We start from the raw sequence: 12,061 nt of genomic DNA, 5'->3' as shown, positions 1-12,061 counted from the left end.
GCTACCTGCAGAATAATCTGCACCGAGGTACCCGATTGCTGTGCAGGATCATATCCAAAAACAAGGGCACCAGGAACGGAGGGAGAAAAATCCCTCAGGACCATTAAATGAGAGACAAAGTCGAAAGGGGGTGAAAGAGAGGGGATATGTCTGCCACGGCACAGGCCAGGATTAATCATGGTTGGAGGAAAAAAAACGCTTTATCTACCTTTTCTCAGTACTTCTCCAAACTCTCTATACATAACAGTCTCCCCAGAAGTTCACATGAGCTGCATGAGACCGCTAGCTTTGCCAACAATCTCTCAGGAGCTAGGCAATTAAAATGCTGTTCAGAATGGAAACCAGTTTCTTAGAAGACCTTGGATCTGCTCATCTGGCAGCGGCCAAGGCTGATTTAAGGCTAAATGCAATCCACCCTTGAACTTTGTGCAAATGCAGAAGAGGCGGACCAAGTCAATGTTTACGTTATTCATCAGATGGCGCCAGATCAACCCTCAGGCTCATATCAGTTTTTGCTTATGAATACTGGGTAGTAACATTTCCATCATCGTTTGCATTCATAACAAGGACTTCATCAATTTTTCCCACAGCAAAATGAATGCAATAAAACAGTATGGATTAAAGGGGACAGAATTAACAGCGATCACGGAAATGACAAATACACACGAGGGCTCTAAGGACATTTACCTTCCCCCAACAGCATCCTAATTGGGAGTCGCACTTCCTCCACCCAACTCTGGAGAACGTTGAGAATTCTACTAGAGAAAGAAGAGATTTTGAAGGTTGGGGGCCTTAGGAAGTATTGGGGGGGGCAGAAAAAGAAGAAAGCAAAAAGGTATTGAAGAAGCACTACCCCACTGGGGTTTAAAAGAGGACTGGGAGGTCAACAGGAACAGCGCAATAGACCTGAGGAAGCTGAGGCGGAAAAAGGGAGACCAGCCTCATGCGACAGTATTCAGGTACCTCTCGTTCAAGAGGTGAGGTGGGGAACCAAAACGCTGCAATAGCAGCTATGGCAGGAAAACCTCCAGGGGGGCAGCCACCAACTCTCCCATTCCCCTGGAATTGTAGGTTCCAGTTTCCAGTGTATAAACATTCAGTTTCCTCATTCATACATAGATACTTACATGTGCAGGGGTTTTGAAAATGACACCCCTATATGTTAATCAGGAAGCTCCAGTTCCCAGCCCACTAAAAACATGATTGTCCCTAGACTTAAACCTTAACAGTGTACACCTTTGCCCCACCACCCTTTAAGTTACCTAAATTTCCCATTAACAGTAGGCATCGCAACCCTCAGTCAACGCAACTGAACGTGGATCCGAGTTAAGCCCATTACTTCTTCCTCAGTGCCAGGGCTACACCCACCGCCACCGCCAGGATGGCCACCGCCGCGGCCCCACCGTATAGCAGAATCGATTTGCCTTCTGGCAAGAGGATGGGCTTTTCTTCTCCAGCCGGGGACTTCTCTTCCTTTTCTTCGGAGTAGCCCTCCTTCCTTGCCTCCAGCTCCTCTTCCGGAGCCAGTATTCTCTCAGGTTTGGAGGCTGCCGTGTCCTCTACGGGAGATGGCGTCTTGTCAGGCTTACTCAATGATGGAGTTTCGGGTTCCAGCTCCGCTACTGCCTTCCCCTCTTCCTGCTGTTCTGTAGGCAACGTTGCAGAGAGGCTCGGTTCTTTAATGGGCATGATTTCAGGCTCCACCTCCACCAGCAAGGCGGTTGGAGCGTCTGTGGAACCCTGCTTAGCCGTTTCAGTCTGCAGAGCCCCTTCTGACGGCAACGTTTCCTCGACCCCCTCTGAGATCTCCTCCTTCTCCACGTGCACAATGTCAGAGTTGGAGGAGTTGTTTTCGCTTCTCTCCTCCCCGCCTCCGTTGCTGTCCAAACTCTTCACCTCTTCCGTTTCCATGGCCACTTGTTGCCAAGACTCAGGCCCCAAAGACACAGGCAAGCTCTCCGTGTGCCAGCTCTGGCTAGCTGACAAGGAGACGGGCAAGCTCTCCGAATGCCAAGACGTTGTCACTGTGGGTGACTCAGGGGGGCTCACCTGGCCCGAGTTGTCACTAGTTAGGATGTAGATGTCATTGCTGTCCTCGGCAATGATCCCGTGGTACTCCTCCTCTTCAGAATCCAAACTAAAGACAGTGCCCTGGAAGGAGAGGAAGAGGGGAAATAGTCAGCAAAAGAGTACCAACTTGAACACATGAAGCTGCCTTATTGGGGGAGGGGCCGAGGCTCAGTGGTAGAGCATCTGCTTGGTCCCACAAAGGCATCTGCGGAAGGTCCCAGGTTCAATCCCCAGCATCTCCACTTAAAGGGACTGGGCAAGTAGGTGATGGGAAAGACCTCTGCCTGAGACCCTGGAAAGCCGCTGCAAGTCTGAGTAGACAATACTGAATTTGATGGACCGAGGGTCTGATTCAGTATAAGGCAGCTTCATGCGTATACTGAATCAGACCCTTGGTCCATCTAAGTCAGTATTATCCACTCATACTGGCAGCGGCTTCTCACACACAATTGTACATGACCACAGCTACACAAGAGTCTGCAGAAAGAGAAATAGAGGTGTCTGTTTTTTTTGTTACCAAGACGGATTTTCTGTCACGATGGTAGCCTCAATTTTTATCTACAGAGAAAACTAAGGTGGCTTAGAGCAGTATTAAGACACAGTATGGAAACTGATGCGTTTTTGTAATTTTGTGAAGAATCCCATGAAGTTAAGAAACTGGAAATGAGAACCATGCGTACTTTGTAAGTGTAGGGCCCTAAACTTACAAATGACATTACGTTTACTTTAGTGTTAAGCCTCCAACTGCTCTTTCCATGCAACTCTAGATTTATTCAAACAACTTTTTCATACTACTGTACTTCCTCAAAAGGAAGATTACTTTCCCCCCAGTTACACACTGCAACTTTTTAATTACCGGACATAACTACCTTGTACGCAGATGTAAATGGAACCCCTCTTTTTCTTGCCATACTGGGACATAACTACTACTGCATTTACTCATATTCAAGACTAGATTTTATTTGCTTGTGCCTGAACTTTATTAGTAAAAAAAAAGGATATGTGCCAAAAGGGACAGTTGCTTCTTTTTTTAGCCTACCACAACAACGTGGACAAAGGGACTCCGGTTATCAGAAAATTACTGCTGACTTTTTTTTTTTACAAAACTAAAAATAGGATAGAACTGTTTGCTATGGTCCCCATCACCATCTCCGCCTGTTATTATTTTTCTTAATTTTGTTCTGAACTTTGCTGTCTTATTTGTTACTGTTCTGCTTTTTGCTATAATGCAATAACATTGTGACAGTCAACTGCTATAGTGTACTAACTATAAAAGTCTCTAAACCTTTTCATTGTGGAGTTATACATCGAAGCCCATTTCTCCTTAAAACTCAGCAACAGAGCTAGCAACTTTGTAAGGAAGCTGTGAACAGATGTAACCATCTGTCAATTTCTGAATTTTTAAAAAACCCTAAAAAAATTCTCTCTGGAGACAAGTGAGGGCAAGGAAAGCAGCTGTGTAGATATTTTGCTGCCAACGTGAATGCCTCCATATTAGCAACAGCAACAAGAGCTATATGGAGAATCATTGCCATGTGGAAACGGCCTTGCTAACTCAAAAAAAATGTTTAGGACTTTAAAGGGTTGAGAGAGGCAGCTAAAGGAAAATAAATTGCAAGACAGCTGAAACGTGGGGGTTGATTAGAACCTGTGCGGAAAGATACTTGCGCCCTACTGTAGCTATGAAATGGGGGGTGGGATTCAGTGAGCTCAAAATTCTGTGTAATACCGCAGGCATTACAGGGTTCAGGGAGTTCTGCAGAAATCCACGAGCCAACTTGATGCCCTGGGAGAACCCAAGAAGTCTCAATATAAGTCTATAATTTATGCATTACAATATTCAAGGCAGCAAATATATATATTAACAGAAAAATTCAGTGTTCGAATCACAGAGTTGGAAGGGACCATCAGGGTCATCTAGTCCAACCCCCTGCACAATGCAGGAAATTCACAACTACCTCCCCGACACACTCCCAGTGACCCATACTCCATGTCCAGAACATAGCTAGATGCCCTCCCTCTCATGATCTGCCTAAAGCACTGGTTCCCAACCAGGGGTCCATGGACCCCCAGGGGTCCGCGAGAACTAAATTAAGGTCCGCAAAACAAAGTTATAAACCCATAATAAATTAATATTTTCAATTAAAAGTTCTCTATCATAAATATATATATTCAAATATTATTCTAAGTTTAATGTTTAACTAACAGTTATGATTAAAGTTTATTTTCAAATTCTCTGAATTTTCATTTTGAACCTTGGGATCCCTGCACCGAACAAAAAAGTCCTAGTGGTCCCTGGTCAAAAAAAGGTTGGGAACCACTGGCCTAAAGTCACAGAATCAGCATTGCTGACAGATGGCCATCTAGCCTCTGCTTAAAAACCTCCAGGGAAGGAGCACTTACCACTTCCCGAGGAAGCCTGTTCCACTGAGGAACCGCTCTAACTGTTGGAAACTCTTTTGATTTAATGTTTTAGCTGACAAGACAGTGGCAAAAGATTACATGTCTGAGCTGCATCAGTGGGTTTCCGGAATTCAAACGGATAAAGCAGGGAATTTCCATTCTTGTAAAGGAGTGAAATAGGGTGCAATTTAGGGCAAATCTGTCCATTCATCTGCAGATGTGCCTGTGAACAGAGGCATTAAAAGACAACAAGCAGGGCCAGATGGAAGGTTTAGAAGGATCTTAGTAACCTAGGAGAAATTTAGCTGTAAATTGAAGATTGAAATGCAAACAGAACGAGAAATTCCTCCTCATTCCCCAGTTCATGATTTCAACAGAATTTTGCTGCCATGTTAAATGGTAGCCTATCCCGCAGGCTTACTTTATGACTGTATATTATTGCCTGTTCCCTCCTCCTTCCCTACATGGTGTTTCAGGTCTCTTGTAAACTATAAGCCTACAAAGGAGACTTGCCTACTTTGCAATTGTACACTGCCTAGTGTAATTTTAGGCTGCTTAGCAGCCGCAACATGGAGTTTTATATTCTCTAGATGGCAAACCTGAAGACAACAGAGAAAATAGCTAGTTTCCTCAAAATCTAAACCAGAACAAATAATATTCCTATGAAGTGTCTCTCCCCAGTCCCACCACTCCTGAGAGTCTGAGGGAAAGGGGCTGTGGCTCAGTGGTAGAGCATCTGCTTGGCATGCTGAAGGTCCCAGGTTCAATCCCTGGCATCTCCAGTTAAAGGGAGTAGGGAAGTAGGTAATGTGAAAGAGCTCCACCTGAGACCCTGGAGACCCGCTGCTGGTCTGAGTACACAATGCTGACTCTGATGGACCAAGGGTCTGATTCAGTATAAGGCAGCTTCATGTGTTCATGTGAAAAAATGCATCTAGGGATGTCAGCGTGAGCCAATGTGGCGTACTGGCTAGAGTGTTGGACTAGGACCTGGGAGATCAAGGTTCAAATCCCTACTCTGCCACGGAAGCTTATTGGGTGGCCTGGGGCCAGTCACATGTACTCCGCCTAACCCATCTCACAGGGCTGTTGTGAAAATAAAATGGAGGACAAGAGAACATGTAAACCACTGTGGGTCATTGTTTGAGTGGAAGCCAGGGTATAAATTAAGTAGATAAATAAATGTCTGTTTCTATGGAAAATTCTAGAAGTGAAAATTTGTGAAGATGTGCTCTTCTCCTGCTTGTTGATTGTAAAGCAACTGTCAAACCAAATTTTCATAACATACACCCCGAGGAAAAGGTTGTTTTTCCCCACATGCGCAAGATCTGGCCTTGTTTTTTTATTGCTCAACAAGGCTTGAAAAGCAGCCAGGAAAAGCAACAACAGCAAGGCAAATGAAGCCAGGAAAATGCATCAGGCCACTACTAAATGTCTTCATTGGAATTCAAGCCAGAGTCAGCAATACTTCAGACTATTCATCAATCCCTTAAAAAAAAAAAAAGACACAAAGTTTGATGTTACCCAGACTGGGAGCCTGCTCCCCACAAAAAAAAAAAAAAAAAAGGATGGAAAGGCAGGTTACAGAGTTAAATAAACAAACAAGACTATCAAGAGTGAGAATGCATGTGCAAAGGACCTGCAAGTGAAATGCTCTGCATTGGTAAAACCATCTGTTGGGATGTTAAAGCTACCAACCTCAAGGTGGATCCTGGAGTTCTCCCAAAATTACAACTGATCTACCGACTACAGAGATCAGTTCTGCCAGCTTCAGAGGGAAGAATACTGTATACCATAGAGTCTAGGGAGAAATGGAAGTCCTAGAGTGGATGCTCTAGGACTTCTGCAACTCCTAGGGTACCCCACAGAGAATATAAGAAACCGATTGATGGTCACTTGTAAACATACTAAATGCCACAGGTCAGCTGGGGATTGAAAGAAGGATGAGTCTGCTGTTGGCTGGCATCACCTATGTACATTTTTCTCAACACAGAAAAACCTGTAGAATATTATGAAAGGGTTTTTCGGTTGAGTGGAATCAGTTATACTAGCACAAATATTTAGGATCAAATAGTTAGTATGACACACATAACTCATGCATGCAGAAGCCTATGAGTGATGCAAAGTGGGAGAAAAAGGTGTGTATGGGGGGTGACATGATGCAGGAAATTTAATTTTGGTGCTGGAAGTGACCTCAAAGGAAGTGGAGGAGCTAACCTTTAAACTGGACATGACATCACAGAAGTGACATCACATTCCCACTGAGCTCCCTCCCCTCCCCATATACCACCCACAAATCTCCAGGAATTTCACAAGCTAGAGTTGGAGTAAAAAATAAGGCTAAGGCCAATGATTCAAAATTGGTTAAAATATATTTTATTACTCAGATAAAAATTCCCTATGCATTTCACCCAAGAGGTTTCTTCAGGGGAATCTGTTAGTCTCGCAGTGGTTTTCAAAGAAGAATATAAGTTCAGTAGCCAAGCTAGAGTTGGCAAGCCTAGATGATGCCCAGTAGTTTGCAAGTGTTAAAAGGTAAAGATCCCCTGTGCAAGCACCGGGTCATTCCTGACCCATGGGGTGACGTCACATCCCGACGTTTCCAAGGCAGACTTTGTTTGCGGGGTGGTTTGCCAGTGCCTTCCCCAGTCATCTTCCCTTTACCCCCAGCAAGCTGGGTACTCATTTTACCGACCTCGGAAGGATGGAAGGCGTCAACCTTGAGCCGGCTACATGAAACCAACTTCCGTTGGGATCGAACTCAGGTTGTGAGCAGAGCTTTTGACTGCAGTACTGCAGCTTAACACTCTGCGCCACGGGGCTCCTGTGTTGCAAGTGTTGGATGGTAATTATTAACTGTTTGGAACCAGTGGAGAGAGCATCGGATTTGAAGGGGGGAAATTCACTATAAATGCTTTGAACGACTTAATGCTGGGCCTAATCAAACAGGATTGCTGTGAATATAATATGGGATACCTTGATGTACACTGACTGTATGTTTCATAATGCATAAATCTGACCTTCCTTCTGTGGCTACAGAATCATGGCTACATGGCTTGGCAAGTCTACACACTTATTTATTCACAGTGGGTAGCCGTGTTAGTCTGTCTGCAGTAGTAGAAAAGAGCAAGAGTCCAGTAGCTCCTTAAAGACTAACAAAAATATTTTCTGGCAGGGAATGAGCTTTGTGAAGTGAGCTGTGGCTCACAAAAGCTCATACCCTGCCAGAAAATATTTTTGTTAGTCTTTAAGGTGCTACTGGACTCTTGCTCTTTTCTACCACTTATTTATGACTGCCTGGAGGACCAAATCTAAGACATGTAATAGAAAAGTACATACCTCGAACATTAGCATGGTACAAAAAAAGAAGATAAAATAGCCGTATATGTTTTCAAAAGAATTCAACTGCAAAATGGTGATCAATTCCATTAAAAGGTGTCATTGCCATTAAACAACTAACTCAAAAGAACGTCTGCTTTTTCTATTTCTAATCTTTTTCCAGAGATTCAAACGAAGTCACATTACAGCTTCTACATTCTTTCTATAAGAATTTATGGTATCAGATGAGATCTGGAATGGTATAAGTATATCGGTTCTTGTAGGTTATCCGGGCTGTGAAACAGTGGTCTTGGTATTTTCCTTCCTGACATTTTGCCAGTAGCTGTGGCAGGCATCTTCAGAGGAGTAACATTGACACTGTCCTTCAGTGTTACTCTTCTGAAGATGCTTGCCACAGCTGCTGGCGAAACGTCAGGAAAGAAAATACCAAGACCACGGTCACACAGCCCGGATAACCTACAAGAACCGATGAACTCTGATTGTAAAAGCCTTTGACGGTATAAGTATAGTTCGATCTTTTTAGAACTCGAAAGTGGAGCTGGGTAAGTACTTGGAAGGGAGACCACCAAGGAATGCTCTGCAGAATAAGGCAAACGGCAAACCACCTCTGCTTAATCACCTGCCTTGAAAACCCCACCAGGGTCGCTCTAAGTCGGCTGCAACTTGATGGCACTTTATACACACACATAGAGTATCAGAACTGTTCAAACAACAGAGTCTTCGGGCACCTTAAGACTAGAGTGGCCAATTTATTGTGGAATAAGAGATTGTGCGTCAGGGGCTATTCTTCTAGTTGCCTCAGGTCTTATTTCGACTAACTAAGACCGATACCGCGACCCCTCTGGAACTAGCAGTAGAAAAGAGAAGGAGTCCAGTAACATTTTAAAGACTAACAAAATTTCTGGCAGGGCATGAGCTTTTGTGAGCCACAGCTCTCTTCTTCATGGCTCACATGAACACATGAAGCTGCCTTATACTGAATCAGATCCTCGGTCCATCAAAGTCAGTATTGTCTACTCAGACTAGCAGCGGCTCTCCAGGGTCTCAGGCAGGGGTCTTTCACATCACCTACTTGCCTAGTCCCTTTAACTGGAGATGCCGGGGATTGAACCAGGGACCTTCTGCATGCCAAGCAGATGTTCTACCAATGAGCCACAGCCCCTCCACAGCTCACAAAAGCTCATACCCTGTCAGAAATTGTGTTAGTCTTTAAGGTGCTACTGGACTGCTACTCTTTTCTACTGCTAGTGACAGACTTAACACGGCTACCCATCGTGAGCCATCGCCCCTGGAATTGTTCAGATTCACAGAATGCACAGCCTTGCTTGCAAATCTGGTCACAAGCGCTCATGCAACATTCATGCAAAGCTCTCGGAGCATCTGCCGATAGTCGCTTTTCACATTCATCCATCTGTGCTAATGGAATGTGGCACATGTAGAAAGCTGCATCAGGGCTGGACCGCAGCCATACTGAAAGCAATTACTCAGTAAATCCCTACCCACCCTCTCTCTGTGCTGATCAAGCTGTCTTGTGGACGGAAAAAAAGTACATATTATTTTCCCATGAATTGTTCCCTACCCACTGTCCTTTGCATTGCTCCAGCCTGGTTTGCATTGAACATACTTACTTCAGCCATATACAATAGCTAGAAATGTGAAGGCTAAGGGGGGAAACACAGAAAAACAGAGAGGCATACACAATCCCTCTCCCCCGGCGGACTCTGTCCAATTAAAATAGTATAATTTATATGCTAAGTTAGAAAAGATGTATTTTATGTTCTTAAAACAATAAGAAAATTTAAGCTTGATAAAAAGGATTGTATATATTTAAATTTCTCCCCAATTTTCAATACTTCCCAAAAGAAAAAAGGATCATACACTCTCCCTCCCCATGGCAAGTGCGCTCTTACTTCTTCTCTTTATATATAATTTGCTTACCTACTGTCCTATTAGTCCTTTGTTTTGCATCTGGTGAAGCAAGCAACAGATCCTAGAAAGTTTATATAGTTTTGACGATGAACGCCAATTTATGTTTCTGCTCTTGAAGACCAATGTCTAAACATTTTAGATTTTATACTGAAGGTACCTTAGGCATTCCTATGAATGCTTCTCAAAAAGGATTTAAGTATTATACTCCTTCTCTACTAGTCTATTTACTTCAGGAGAGGGCTGCCCCTATATTGCCTGAAGAGTCAAATGTCATGTCACGACATCTGTCAAGCAGAATTTACTTAGGCGTAGCAGCAGCATACCATTTGACTCCCAAAAGTTACCCATTTGCCACCCTGTAGAACCGCATCTCAGCAAGATATATTCATTACACTGTACTTAGCAAGTAGACCAGCTTACTAGAGAGCAGTAGAGATATTAGATTGCCCCTACCTAGGCCAAATCTATTGCCTTGTCTTTCTTGCACTTAGTCTAAATGCCCTTTGCATCTCTCTGGGTTCCAGGGTGGAAATGGAGGTCAAGACACTCCTCAGATCCTACAAATATTATCTTTATCAAGTTTTCTCAAAGTATTGTCGAAGGCTTTCACGGTCAGAGTTCATTGGTTCTTGTGGGTTATTCGGGCTGTGTAACCGTGGTCTTGGTATTTTCTTTCCTGACGTTTCGCCAGCAGCTGTAGCAGGCATCTTCAGAGGAGTAACACTGTCCTTCAGTGTTAATCCTCTGAAGATGCCTGCCACAGCTGCTGGCGAAACGTCAGGAAAGAAAATACCAAGACCACGGTTACACAGCCCGGATAACCCACAAGAACCAATTTTCTCAAAGTATTTGCCAGCTCTCCGGTATGAGTGTGTCTCAAGATGAAAAATGTTCAAGGGGGATAGGCAACAAATAAGTGAATGAATGCAAAACTCTGCATTTTTCAAATAAGTAATGTGACAAAAATAGATTTCCTTTTAGCATCAGATGTAAATCTCAGTTACTGCTCTATTTCAGGTCAAAATGCCCAATAAAGCTACAAAATCCTTTCATCGGTACCATATGATCCACAGTACAGCCTAATTTTATACCACTGTAGATGCTAGTAACGTTACATAATGAACCAAAGAGCATCCAGCTCTGAGCCCATCTGACAGAGAGGCACATGTTAAAAACAAGGTCAGACGTACTCTCTTCCTGGAGGAGTGCAGTTTAGCAGCTTCCAAGTGTTCCATTAATATTCTTTAAAAAAAGAAAAGAAAAAAGTGGAGTCAAAAGATATGTAGTGACAAAGCAGAGGCTATCTTAAACAAGATCAGGTTGTAAGGTGTGGTTTGAAGAAACTGGCTCTGCAGATGGGAACTAAAAAACAAGCTGCTGTATAGTACTGCTCTATCTAGTTCTCCACTGTTTACTCCGGCCGACAGCGGCTCTACACAGGCACGTAAAAGTAATTCCAACATATGCAGCCTGATCGCTTAACTGGAGATACCAGGAAACGAACCTTGGAGCTTCTGTGTATAAATCATGTGCTCTGCTTTTGAGCAATGGACTCTCCCACAGCGATAAATGGGAGGGCAGCAGCTAAAATATTTCTCAGTGGGAATAAAGGAATATGGGTGGGGAGAAGAGATTGTTTCCCCAGGCAGGAATGGGGAGCAGCTACAGTAAGAGTGAGGCTTATGCACCAAGTAGGAGACTTGGGGCCTTAACCTAAATGCTCCAGGCTAGCCTTATCTCGTCAGATATCAGAAGCTAAGCAGGCATGAAGGATGCGTCACTGGCCACTAAGATCAGGTTAATTCATGCCATCGTATTCCTTATTACTATGTATGGGTGTGAGAGCTGGACAATGAAGAAAGCTGATAGGAAGAAAGTAGATTCCTTTGAAATGTGGTGTTGGAGGAGAGCATTACGGCTATCGTGGGCTGCCAAAAAAATAAATCAGTGGGTTATAGATCAAATCAAGCCTGAACTGACCCTAGAAGCTAAAATGACTAAACTGAGGCTGTCGTACACATTATGAGAAAACAAGAGTCACTGGAAAAGACAATCATGCTTGGAAAAGTTGAAGGCAGCAAGAAAAGAGGAAGACCCAACAAGAGATGGTTTGACTCTATAAAGGAAGCCACGGCCCTCAATTTGCAAGAGCTGAGCAAGGCTGTTAAGGATAAAACTGTTGGAGGACACTGATTCATAGGGTCGCCATGAGTCGGAAGAGACTTGACAGCACTTAACACACACACAAGCAGGGCTGGTCCTGGTTAGTATTTCGATGGGAGACCACCAAGGAAGCCAGGGGTTGCTACGCAGAGGCAGG

The 12,061-nt window shown here is 43.9% G+C and overlaps 1 protein-coding gene across 1 annotated transcript in view; it reads right to left on the bottom strand.

The window, feature by feature from the left end:
- Positions 1 to 1,335: 1,335 nt before the first annotated feature.
- The window catches only part of BCL2L13 (BCL2 like 13), a 41,756-nt gene continuing 31,030 nt past the window's right edge, over positions 1,336 to 12,061 (bottom strand). The window contains exon 6 of the mRNA XM_056847690.1: positions 1,336 to 2,151. Within this exon, the coding sequence (XP_056703668.1) occupies positions 1,336 to 2,151 (816 nt within the window). The remainder of the gene's footprint in view (positions 2,152 to 12,061) is intronic.

Source organism: Euleptes europaea, chromosome 3 (assembly GCF_029931775.1).
Source record: "Euleptes europaea isolate rEulEur1 chromosome 3, rEulEur1.hap1, whole genome shotgun sequence".
NCBI lineage: Eukaryota > Metazoa > Chordata > Lepidosauria > Squamata > Sphaerodactylidae > Euleptes > Euleptes europaea.
The sequence above is the reverse complement of the archived record's forward strand: the minus strand, read 5'-3'. Positions and strand labels throughout refer to the sequence as shown.